Genomic DNA, 13480 nt, shown 5'->3' with positions numbered 1-13480 from the left:
ACTCAGTTGCCTGCTAGTGTGTTAATGGCAGACAATGCTGATTCACACATAAGAAGAATCATCTAGTTTTCGGAAATGAATATTGTATCTATTCTAACATTATTTTGAAGTGATTGGTGGTGGTACAAGTTAAAATTTTAAAATTCAAATTCTAAAATTCAGAGTGATTTTTTAACAATAGCATACACATGGTATAAAAAATTTCAGATAACCATACAAGAGAATAAAATTCCATCAAGTTTACCTGAGTTCTCAAATCCTCACCACCCTCTCACATCAAATGATAAATGTGAAGACAGGCATTTAATGGTATGGACATGTTGATGATTATGTGCTGAGCAGAAAAGTATCATCCTCAGTTTTCCTTGATTGCCCCTCTATGCTTCTGAATTTACAAGATGGTAATTGGTTTAGTTTAGCTCTCAAAAGTGAAAATTTTCTTGATTTTTCTCATTGAGTAAAAAAGTAAAAGAGTGAGAGACTGAAAACTATAGCCCACCTAAGTTTAATCATTAATAGTGAGCCCTTCTGTGAACTTAGGTCCTGATTTTGGAGTTTGGAGTCTGACCTTTCTCCCAAAGATAAACATTGTTGCAGGTTCTGAGAAGGGTCACTCCCTTGCTGCCATTGAAAGAGTCCACTTCTCAGTGACTTCTAGTTGGGAACTGAATGCATTAAAGGATAGCTTAACCAATATGATTCTTCTTGCTGTGCTTTTTCTCTGCTTCATTTCCTCATATTCAGCTTCTGTTAAAGGTAAGTTTGTGTTGCCTTCTGCTAAACTTTAATTTTAATCGTTGAGGGGGAAAAGTGTTTGTATGTGTAATGAAAGAATTCTTAACTAAGTGATCTTCAAATCCATGTAACTTTAGAATGCTGGTGAAGGCATGACTGGATTGGAATGAAAACTAAGTTAGAATTCCTACATACATTAAGAAAACAGAGGCTCCTTTCAGTTTCAGTCCTTCAGACTAGCATGCTTCTTGCTTCATTCTCTCATTCATGGTTTATTTTTAAAAGGGAGAAAAAAGATGCCAGCTATTGTTACCTGGTGCTGCTGGTCACTCAATGAATACAGCTACTTCATTTGAATTGTAAAAGTAGATTTTAAAAAAAGAGTTCTTAAATTTCCTTCTAGTTGCCTAGCAATGTGACATCAAAAAGAATTAGACTCAATGAAAAAGGCATTTTATTTATCAAAGGATTATGAATGAAATGGTAAAGCCTGTATTTAATTCTATCATCATTCAAAAAAGATAAGATTATCATAGTTGATGGATTATAGAAAATAAAACTACATGACATAGATTTAAGAGATAACATTTATCTTTGGAAAAATAGTGTTGCTCATTATAGTTTCTATTTTAAGATAATATTGATTTAAAAACATACAAATTGCTAACTTTCAGAGCAAACAAACTTTTCAGTAACGATTTCAAAAAGCTGTATGAAATATATTAATATGTAATCTTGTTTTAAATCAGCTAATTTATGCATGCCTTGAATTTCTAAATATTGCACCTGTAAAATGATCGCTTTTTAGAATCTCTTAAGAGGACTCTCCATCAAAGTCAGTTGACCTATTATAAAACAGCATGATAGTGTCCAATTTTAATAACTGTGTACGCTAAGCAATTGATATAAAACAATTCACTTGTAAGCTTCTAAAATCCTCTTGAGATAACTGTGACTTTTTCTTTTTAATACGGTAAAGTTTGTCTCAAAATTTTTTCCATGAAAAATTTCCACATGAGGAAAAGAGACAGTTTTTTGCTATTGGAACAATAAATGTCGGGGGGGGGGGCCTAAATTATTTCACCTAAGCAAATTGCACTTCAGATTCTTAAACTAAAGATTATACGTATATTTATATGCCTATATATATTTACCATTTTCTAAAATGTTTGGTAAAGATATAGCCCTTACTTTCATGAAAGAAAATTTTAAAGAGAAGAAATAAAGGTTTGTAAATTATATCTGAGAGAGAATTGTGAAACAGCTTGCATTTCTGCTAAATATTCATAATATGACCAATTTATGCACCATGAGATCAAACCTAATACCATGATTATTTTGAGAAAAATGATTGAGCTATTGTGGGCTTCTCTTTTTTCCTTTTCCTACATGGAATATTGGATAACTTGATGTTTTCAAATATATGCATTTGTAAAGATTTAAATACACACATATACACATACAGAAATGACATACAGGAAAATATGACTGAGAACATAATAGATAGCTACAGTTTGTTGTAAGTTCAGTGACAAATCCAGAAGTTTAGAAACTGAAGCTTATACAATTTAGGCTCCATTTTTGAGGAAAAAAAATCTGCATTTTCACAAAAAATATTTTACTTTCACAAATATTACTGAAAAAAGATATGACATGTATGCATAACACTAGGGTCCCCTTCTAAGATCTTGGAAAAGGCCTGGGCAAGTGGGGGCTGCAAAGCTTAAGTGTTATTAGTGTTGTGATATAATCTACTTGTGCCAAATATCGTGAATAAAAAATATAGGACTTGGCAACTTTCTCTTTCCCAGATGGGGTAACTTCTTATATTATGGTGCTTTGTTCACTCAGTTGTGTCCGATTCTTTGCTAATTGACTGTAGTTCACCAGGCACCTCTGTCCATGGGATTTCCCAGGCAAGGATACTGGAGTGGGGTGCCATTACCTTTTCCAGGAGATCTTCCCAGCCTAGGAATTGAACTCTAGGCTCTTGTACCTCCTGCACTGGCAGGTGGATTTTTTACCAGTAGCGCCACCTGGGAAGCCGTGTATTACAGTATATTGGTTTAATCATAGATTCCTTGTCCTTTGAAATGATTGACATTTAATAAGCAAACAAGTTGTGAAGAGTTTACTTTAAAATCAGGCCATTATAAATTTGGGATGTTATGCATCACTTCAAAACTCATCTCAGAGTTAATTATCAATGCAATTATTTAGCAAATCTCCAGATCTCGGTGGATGTTGAGAGCAGATTGGACTGTAAAGAGAATGGAGAAGGAGTTAGTATAGAGAAGAGATATGCTGACTCAATGTCTGGGAGGCTCATGTATCCTCTACTTTTTCTAAATCATATTATGTAATGGTGGGTCTATTCTCACTGCCTTCTTTGGGTTTTCTTCATAATGCTTTTCCTTTCAATAATCCACCCATACATACACTTTCTACTTTATCTTGTTACCTCCAAACCTGAACTGTTCCTTCACACCAGTCTTTCTTTCATTTCCTGGCCTGACTGTACTTTTCAGTCCGTTCACAACAAACATCTTCCATTTTTTCCCTCCCTTATCCTCATCCTACTCTTTTCCTTCCAGCCTTCTGGGTTTCTGTTGGATTCCTAAGTCCCCTTATCTTTCATCCTTATCATCCCTGCAGGTCTCTTCAAGCCTCACCTTTACTAGCTTATTTCTATTTTGTCTTTTTGCTTAAGTCAATTAACTATTATATTGATCTGAGTTTAATAAAAGAATACTTTAAGATTTTTTTTTAAGTTCAAAATTAAAAGCTTTTTTCCTTTTGTGGTAGTAAAAAAAATCCCTCAAAGGAACACATTGAAACGGTACAGACTCCTTTGGGAGCTAAAAATTGATTTGCTCATTTAATCTACCATCAAGTCCTGTTGCCCTTCTGCATACTCTACAGAGCAACACCCAAAGACAGAAATTTAGTCCAGATATATAAATGGAACATGCCCCCACTTGCTGGTATTGCCGGATCTCTGAGTAACATAAACAAAGAAAAACTTATCGAAGAGGAAAGGACAGCCGGGACAACACTTCAGCATCATCCACTTATTTAAAGGATGTATCTTTAAATCCTTTTTAGGATGTATCTCCTATTGAAAGAGGTAGGAAAAGTTGTAGAACAAAGCCATTCTTTCCTCTACTTTATCACTTCCAAGTCATCGTCGGGAACTGAAATATATTGTCCCTTTTCACATTCTTTTGACCAGTCAAGTAAAAACAAACAAACAAAAAAACCCAACATGATAGTTTGGAAGGCTTTGGCATTAAAGAGAAACTTGTCAGAGTTATTTTCATCAGAAGCCACTTCAGGTTGCCACAAAACTTGAATTTTAGTATATTCCGACATCAAATTCTGCATTGTATCTGCTACATTGAATTAAATGTGGAGTCAGCTTTTCTCACCTGCCCTATATTGCTTACCTATCAGAATTGCTGTGAGGGTTAGATAAGGCAAGAAGTATTTCCTTTTTGCCCTTTGTGGAGTTTGATAGGTGTCATAAAAAAGAAGGCCTCTTTGACCAAAATATCTTCCTGATCAGAAAGCTGGTGTTTGAACCTGCTGCAGTATCCCCAGTTTGGGGAGGCTGGAGGGACTTACAGACTTTGTATCCTTCAAGGTTTTTCCTGCCTTTGTCTGCTTCCTTATTTCATACCTGAGGTTCTGCCTGACTTGGTGTTTGGACACAGCTTGATATCGTGTACACGTTTGGGTAACCACTCCATTGCTTCCTTCTGGCTTTTCTGTTAAAGATTTTCCTATTAAAATCCTCATCCTCTTTCATTGAAGTTTTGTCAGATCGTGTAACTTCACCACCCAAAACTTTTCAATAGTTTTTCATCTCACTCAGTCGAATTCTGCTGCTGCTAAGTCGCTTCAGTCATGTCTGACTCTGTGCGACCCCATAGACGGCAGCCCACCAGGCTCCCCCGTCCCTGGGATTCTCCAGGCAAGAACACTGGAGTGGGTTGCCATTTCCTTCTCCAATGCATGAAAGTGAAAAGTGAAAGTGAAGTTGCTCAGTCGTGTTGACTCTTAGTGACCCCATGGACTGCAGCCTACCAGGCTCCTCCATCCATGGGATTTTCCAGGCAAGAGTGCTGGAGTGGGGTGCCATTGCCTTCTCTGAGTCGAATTCTAAGTCTATGCAAATACCTTCCCCCTTCACCTACCATCTCCCAGCCACTCATGGGTGCCTATTTGACCTCATCTTTTCCAGCTTTTTCTTTTACCCAATCCCAGAGTCTTTGGCCTCTGTTATTCCTCCATTACCCCTCTGGGAACTCTCCTCAGGGTCTTTGAACTTGTTCTCCCTTCTGTGGTGGTGAGAAATGGGAGGAAGGGGGGGTGGGGAGTGCCTTCTCTGCAGACATCCAACCGACTAGCCTAAAGTCCTTGCCCAGAATATTACCTTCTCAATAAAGACTTTCCCCTCAGTTCAGTCAGTTCAGTTCAGTTCAGTCGCTCAGTCGTGTCCGACTCTTTGCGACCCCATGAATCGCAGCACGCCAGGCCTGCATCCTCATTTCCTTTCCTATTTCATTTTTCTCCATTTGCACTTCTAATATTCTTTATAATTTACTTATGTACTTGCTTTTTTTATTGCCCATCCCCCCTCATTTAAATGTAAATGCCACAAAGGTAGACATGTTGTCTGCTTGTTAACTGGTATAGCCCCAAAACCTAGAAAAGTGCTGACTACCCAGGAGGTGCTCAGTACATCCTTGTTGAATGAATGAATGAATTCCTAGCTCACTCCCCAGAAATGGAAGAGGTCAACCTAAAGGTTTATATGTGTATAGTGTAGGTAAGAACATGGTCTCTGGATCCAGACAGGGTGTTAGAGGCTTCACCACTAATTTCCTGAGTGATCTTGGGTAAATTGTATAATCTCTGTGTCTCTTGATTTCCTCATCTATAAAATCAGTCTAATAATAGTACCTACCCCATTAGATTTTTGTGAGGATTAAATAATACGTATGAAAGACTTAGAACAGATAGTAAGGAGGTTTTCTTAGTTTTTGACTTTTCAAGTAATTTTACTTCCTTTCTCAGTTGCTTCCCTTCTCTCCTAGTCATCTTGGCCTCCTTTTCTGTCCCTTCCCCATATGCATATTTCTTGCGGGGGGGAAAAAGAAACATGGTTGCCTGTTATAGTTAACTAGTCAATTCTGCCCTGTTAGCCCTGAGGAAAAAGGCCTACTGGAATCTTTTTTTTACTCTCTCCTGAGAGCTATGAATAGAAGATATATTAAAAGACTTCATATGACTTCAGTTCATCTTTGGGAAAGACTGGATGCTACTATTTTATGTTTTCTTGGGGTTAAGATATACCAACTGGAAAGTATATGAACTCTTCCATATATCTTTTTTTTTTTTTTTTTGGTTATGATGCTGACTTGTATACTATTTGACATTAAACTTTAAATTGTCCCTTCCAAATTAAAACCTGTGCTGGATTTTATGTAGGAAAACATCATTTTATTCAGGAACAGCTAATTTAAATTTACATATGTGTTGCCTGCAAATGTACTTTCATACTGAAAATTTGCTACTTTAATTAATAGGATAAATTACCTTGAAGGGATATTGTTTAAATGTTCAAAATATCCAATGTAAGGGACTACCATCTAACTGCTAAAATTTCTTTGGCTTTGACCTGTTGTATTTTAAATATGTTAATTGCAAGTTATCAAGCAATCTCTGGCTGAACTTCTACTTCAAATCAAATTTTATTATTTTATTTAAAGAAAGCTGGGCAGGGAGAGGGGAAGAAATAATATACATATGAGTTAAAGCAATACAATGATATTTATTTTAAAATATTCTATAGTTCAACCAAGGCAGTATTTAGATAATCGGATTATTATTTAAAGATACAAATTAAGTTTTCTGAAACGGAAGCTTATTTCTTTGTTAGTTGTTGTTTTTGTTGTTTAACCAATAATTTCAGCAGATGAAGAAGTAGAATCATGTTTCACTTAGCAAAGATTTACTCCCGTTAACAAATATAAGCTCCCACTGGGTACCACTGTGCTGGAGAAGGAATGCATTGATGGCAAGATAGCATAGTCCCTGGCCTGCTGGGTGCCTTACAACTAAGACTTGACTTGCATCACTGTCTTTTTTACAGGTCACACAACTGGTCTCTCATTAAATAATGACCGACTATACAAACTCACATACTCCACTGAAGTTTTTCTCGATCGGGGCAAAGGAAACCTCCAAGACAGTGTGGGCTACCGAATTTCATCCAATGTGGATGTCGTCTTACTGTGGAGGAGTCCTGATGGTGATGATAACCAACTGATCCAAATTACAGTGGGTATTTTCTACCAGAGAGATGCAAAGATTAGATGTTAGCAAAGCCTTTGAGAAGTGTACCATTCAATAGCACTTGTTTGTGCTGTTGGCCATATGTTCATTGAATATTATCCATCAATAAAATAAGTAGATATACAGTTTTGAAGTTTTTGCTAATCAAAAATTATCTGATCTTTCCAAATTATTGAAGCAGGCAAATGAAGGTGTCTACTGATAACTGAAGTATTATGTTCAGTTCTATATGTCATTTTTGTTGTTGTTCAGTAGCTCAATTGTGTCTGACTGTGATCCCATGGACTGAAGCATGCCAGGCTGTTAATATGTTGTGTTAATAGGTACAATAAATTAGAATCCATTTGAAATGTTCTGCATGTAAGGAGTGTAGAATCCATGTCATATGAAAAGCAATTGAGACCACTAGTCGTGTCTGACTCTGTGCGACCCCATAGACAGTAGCCCACCAGGCTCCCCCGTCCCTGGGATTCTCCAGGCAAGAACACTGGAGTGGGTTGCCATTTCCTTCTCCAATGCGTGAAAGTGAAGTTGTGTCCAACTCTTAGCGACCCTATTGACTGCAGCCTACCAGGCTCCTCCGCCCATGGGGTTTTCCAGGCAAGAGTACTGATCTAGCTTTCCTGAGTTCCTTGATCAGATAGGTGGAATCACCAATGAGGGAGTAACATATTCTGCTTTCTTCCTGAGGACAGAACCAGGTGCTTCCCTGAATGGCAGTGTTTGGTCAGTTATGATGCTTTAGATTTATGTGTTGACAAAGAAGGTCAAATTATATGGCCTTTGGGGTCTCTTTGGACTTTAATATATGATTCCACATTTGCTTTTCAAGGACCTAAAAGCAATAGATTTCTTTAGTAAAGTCAGTTCTCCTTCTACATGTCAAGCAGGCACTAGGACCAAGATTTTCCTCATTGTAACTGATAAGTAGTTGGCAATATACTTTATAATGAGGTGTTGTTGCAATACATTTATCAAGCGATCTTTGCTTCTTTGGTTGTCTCCAATAGCTGTGTGTATTTTCCGAGTTGGATCAAAACTTTATCATCCACCTCCCCATTTCTCAGTAGAACAGTATTCTGCAGAAAACATTCTGTACCTCTTTGTTCAGCAATCAGATTGTTAATGCTTTATTTTGTATGTATAGATGATGTACAAAGGGGCCGGATACCTTTCAAACAAATGGTACAGAAAGTGAAGCGAACAGGCAGACAGCAACAGTTCAAAACAAATGAAGAGAGTGAAAACGACATTAAAGAGCCATATTCCAGCCACAGTGACTATAAACCTGAAGTCACGGATTCCTTTAATGTCAGTATTTTTACCTAATTCAAAAACCTAATTTTTGAATACTTTCTCCTTTCTTTTAAAGATGATGGCTAGGTACTGTGACTCATGTGTTGAATGACAGAAGAAATTATGGCCAACTCTGTTTATTGCTTTACCATTTTATTTTCTAGGAAGCTCTGGTGGAAACAGGTATAGGAAGTTTTTCTAATAGGTTTCTTTCCGTGATTCCAGATGAAAGATGTAAATGTTGAAAATGTCAATCAACAGAGAGGAGAGAAGAGCATTTTCAAAGGAAAAAAGTCATCTCAAATCATAAGAAAGGAAAACTTGGAAGCAATGCAAAGACCTGTGCTCCTTCATCTAATTCATGGAAAGGTAAAAGAGATTTTTGGAGTTCCATGTCTTTTTTTCCCCCAACTTCATCTTTTTCTTCCTTAGGTAGATATTAATATCATTTTAGGTGATCATGGTGTCACTACTTTTGTGAATAATGGAGTTTTTTTTTAAAAGAACTAATAAATGGAAGTCACAAATTAAATGTTTCTTAAGTAAATCAAGGCACTGGATTCACTTATATTATCTAGCCATTTATGTTCCCTATTTTTATGAAAAATCTTTATAGTAGAATCAAGTATTTGTTTATTGATGAGAGGCAGTATTAAAAGGTACATTCCTTATTAAATTAGAAAGGATTAAAAAGCTACTATAACACAATAGGTCATCATAAATGAATGGATAAATTCAGGAAAGTAGGCAAATTATAAAAATGAAATGATCTAAATTAGATAAGTGATATGCATTTGTCATAAGAATATCAATAACTGGCTCAAGTACAAAACTGCAGCTTTTGAAGGGACATGGCATTTCTAAGATAGAGTTGATTAAAAAAAATCATTTAGAGATTAAAGTTATGACTTTGAAAAGCATTTTATATACTAAAGTAATGAATGAGCACTATATGTTGGAAATTTGCTCTGAAAATTCTGTAAATATGATTACTTACAATTTGAATCTCATCTCTTAAAACTGTCTTTTGGATGTTTGGAACTGAAACACAATTGTGATCTGTGAATTTTCAGGCATTAAATATATGGGTTTATGAACAGTATAGATGTTATATTGACATGTTAAAACATACTATAGTAGTAAAGATGAAAGCTTACTTTCAGGAATTATTGTAGAAAAAAAGAAAGGGATCAGTAAAACTTCAAATCTCTAAAATTTCTCTAGATCAAAAATTTCCAGATTCAAACTAAAAATGAAAACAAATACTTTAAAATACAAATTTAAGACATGTAATATGTTGCTATTCCTGATGCTCATTTTTAGTAAAGTACTAAAAAAGGGATTCTCAAGAAGGATTATTGTATCATCACTCTCTTACAACCAAATATGAATCACCATTTCAGGAATGCTTCTCTCTCTTCTCTACTTGTGAAAATATTAATACTTATTATGCTTCAAGCTTTGCTTACAGGCCTTTTCTTTTGTAACATTCACACCCTTTTAACCAGCTGGAAATAACTATCCCTCTTTAGAATCTTCTTAGCACATTATAGCTCACTCAGAACCCTTATCACTTTCCTTTTGGCCATTTGTGTTCATTGCTACATGAACATTTGTGTTCATTGCTAGGTTTTGGTGAAGAAAATTGTTCTTCCTCTTTATATTCCAGCCCTTCTACTCTCTTCCTGAGCAAAGCAGTCAGAACCAAGTCTTGCACTGACTGATTCGGTGTTCTGGAAGCCTTTCCCAAACGCTGTGCTTCCCTGAGCCTACCCAGGTATTGCTAGTGGTAAAGAACCTGCCTGTCAATGCAGGAGACATAAGAGATGTGGGTTCGATCCCTGTGTCGGGAAGATCCTCTGGAGGAGGACATGGCAATCCACTCCAGTATTCTTGCGTGGGTAATTTCATGGACAGAGGAGCCTGACAGGCTACAGTCCATGGGGGTCACAAAAGAGTCAGATACAATTTAGCTAGAACATATTTAATGCTTAATACCTGCACTGACCGAAGGTATTACATGAATTCTCTCTTTTATCTCCATAACAGCCCTGGGAAGCAGGTGCTGCTTTTTCATCCTCTTGTAATAGATGAGGAAATCAAAGTTAAGAGAAGGAAAGAAACTTGCCTAGGGTCACACAATTAGCAAGTGGTGGAGCTGGGATTTAAAAGAGAGGGTCTGTGTGGAAACTTCTGTGTTTTTACTGTCTTTTCTAGCTGGAAAGTATTTGGGGGAAAAAACATGTCTCTGGTTGCTTTGTAGTCTTCTTGTCATTCTTCACTGTATGTATTAACTCAGTTGATTTTCATATGGCCCAACTTTGTAAACAACAGGAAATACTGTTATTTTTTCTTTGGCATTCCATTGTGGCAACATGCTTGAGCCATAACATATTAATTGCATTTATAATCTAAGTGTGAAATGTTAGTCACTCAGGTGTGTCCAATTCTTTGTGACCCCATGGATTGTAGCCCACCAGGCTCCTCTGTCAATGGAATTCTCCAGGCAAGAATCCTGGAGTGCGTAGCCATTCCCTTCTCAAGGGGTTCTTCTCAATCCAGGGATCAAACCCAAGTCTTCCACTTTGCAGGTGATTCTCTACCATCTGAGCCATCAGGGAAGCCCAAACCAGTCAGTGCTAAAGGAAATCAACCTTTCCTTTCATTGAAAGGAAATCCTCCTTTCATTGAAAGGATGCTGAAGCTGAAGCTCCAATACTTTGGCTAAACCACAGCCAATCATTTTATAGCCCTGTGGGCGGCAGTTGAGTACAAAGTCTTTGGTTACACATAGAGAAGGACTCAGTGCCTCCCTGTACAAAGGCTGGGATGGAGCTGCCACATCATTATTTCAGTGACCCCAACGTGTCATTTCTGCAGGAGCTGTTTCTTATGGTGATTTACTGTAGTCACAAGTTAAAGTACATTGTGGTATCTTTCATTTATATGATAAAGTACTTGTTGGAAAAAACATGACCCTGGAGATAAAGAAGCCACGTGGAATTTTTAGCCACTTCACTGTCAGAAATATCATTATTTTAACTATCACATCATCTTACTATGGGAGAAATTATGAAAGGAAAGTCTGTACTGCTGATTAGCAGTTTTCTCAGAGAGTATTTTCTATCCCAGATTGAATTTAAGTTTTACTCCCTGAAATTTCTGTGATCTCAAGGTTTCTCACCAGCATGTATTTTTGTCTTCTCAGAGTCCAAATTTACATTATAAAAGATATCCCATGAAAATACTTAGATGCATGTTTATTGCACATATGTTTTTTTCATCTCCCCCTACTTAAATGTTTGGGTACGACTCTAATTTATGTACGAATTAAGTTGGAAACATGACAGTTTTCTACTTAAGATTGACATGCAAAAGATGCCTCGTTACCACATGGATTCTTTTTTGGCCTGAAATGCTAATCCAATTAACTGAAATATTACCAGGTTTCTATTTCTGGTTTTCATTCAGTATTGACTGAATTAATCATGTGACTGCTGAGTCTGCCCTTCAATTTTGTTGTCCCTAGGCATTGATTAAAAGACGCTTACTCCTTGGAAGAAAAGTTATGACCAACCTAGAAAGCATATTCAAAAGCAGGGACATTACTTTGCCGACTAAGGTCTGTCTAGTCAAGGCTATGGTTTTTCCTGTGGTCATGTGTGGATGTGAGAGTTGGACTGTGAAGAAGGCTGAGTGCCGAAGAATTGATGCTTTTGAACTGTGGTGTTGGAGAAGACTCTTGAGAGTCCCCTGGACTCCAAGGGGACCCAAGCAGTCCATTCTGAAGGAGATCAACCCTGGGATTTCTTTGGAGGGAATGATGCTGAAGCTGAAACTCTAGTACTTTGGCCACCTCATGCGAAGAGTTGACTCATTGGAAAAGACTCTGATGCTGGGAGGGATTGGGGGCAGTAGGAGAAGGGAACGACTGAGGATGAGATGGCTGGATGGCATCACGGACTCGATGGATGTGAGTCTGAGTGAACTCCGGGAGCTGGTGATGGACAGGGAGGCCTGGCGTGCTGCGATTCATGGGGTCGCAAAGAGTCGGACATGACTGAGCGACTGAACTGAACTGAACTGAACTGAGGCATTGATTTGCTCTCTGAATCTGGCAGCGTGGCTCCTGTGAAAGTGAAAGTGAAAGTGAAGTCACTCAGTCGTGTCCGACTCTTTGCGACCCCATGGATAGTAGCCTGCACCAAGCTCCTCCATCCATGGGATTTTCAAGGGAAGAAGTACTGGAGTGGGTTGCCATTTCCTTCTCCAGGGAATCTTCCCAACCCAGGGATCGAACCCAAGTCTCTCACATTGTAGACAGACGCTTTACTGTCTGAGCCCCAACCTCCAAAAGAAAAATGACACCTTGAAAGCCTCCTAACTCTTTGTGTATTTCTTCACTTGTCCGTTTTACAAGGCACCATTTCCTAGCTATGCTCTTTCTTAGGTACATATGAAAGAGACATACATAGCTTCAGCTAAGCTGACCAAAGAAAGTGACTAATCTCTGTTTGCTGTGATCCTTTTTGTTTAGTTTTGCTCTTTGGCTGGTTAATGAAGTTTTGCTTTCTCTTTTTCATAATGAATGTATAAATTGAAGGAATGTATAGAAGCATTTTTTTCTTTAAAAAATATGAATAATCCCTACTGATTTCTAGGGAAAATTGGCCCTCAAAATTTGGCCAGAAGAAGCACTGCATCTCCTTCATCACAACCCACCCTTATTCCTCTGTGTTTAGTTTCCTTGGGTTGACGGCTTACTTTGTGACTATGCCGCTCAGGGACTGTGAATTTAGATAAGAGTCCTGTGCTCTTGGATATTCAGAGCTCATTTCAGAACTGAATGAAGTAATCAGATTTATGGCCTGAGTATAATAAAACTCACTCAGTTCCTGTTGTGAAATAATGAATTTAAGATTGTGTCAGCCTCATGGATTAAACTTCAAAGTTCTGACTTTATTATTTCTTAATTACCAAAAGTCCACTTTATTCTGACAGTTTTTACATTTAGCTAGCAGGGACACAAGTGCTGTCTTCCCGCTGGGTCTCAGTGGTCTGCATAGGTCTCAGTGGTCTGCAACTGAAG

General features: G+C 37.6%; 1 protein-coding gene across 1 annotated transcript in view; it reads left to right on the top strand.

Annotated features, from left to right (window-relative positions):
* The first annotated feature begins 641 nt into the window (after positions 1-641).
* Positions 642-13480, top strand: part of MTTP (microsomal triglyceride transfer protein) — a 56993-nt gene continuing 44154 nt past the window's right edge. Inside the window, exons 1-3 of the mRNA XM_068974786.1 lie at positions 642-756; positions 6893-7080; positions 8617-8760. Coding sequence (XP_068830887.1) covers positions 696-756; positions 6893-7080; positions 8617-8760 — 393 coding nt within the window. The 5' untranslated portion in view covers positions 642-695. The remainder of the gene's footprint in view (positions 757-6892; positions 7081-8616; positions 8761-13480) is intronic.

This window comes from Capricornis sumatraensis, chromosome 7 (assembly GCF_032405125.1).
Source record: "Capricornis sumatraensis isolate serow.1 chromosome 7, serow.2, whole genome shotgun sequence".
NCBI classification, from domain to species: Eukaryota; Metazoa; Chordata; class Mammalia; order Artiodactyla; family Bovidae; genus Capricornis; species Capricornis sumatraensis.
The sequence above is the reverse complement of the archived record's forward strand: the minus strand, read 5'-3'. Positions and strand labels throughout refer to the sequence as shown.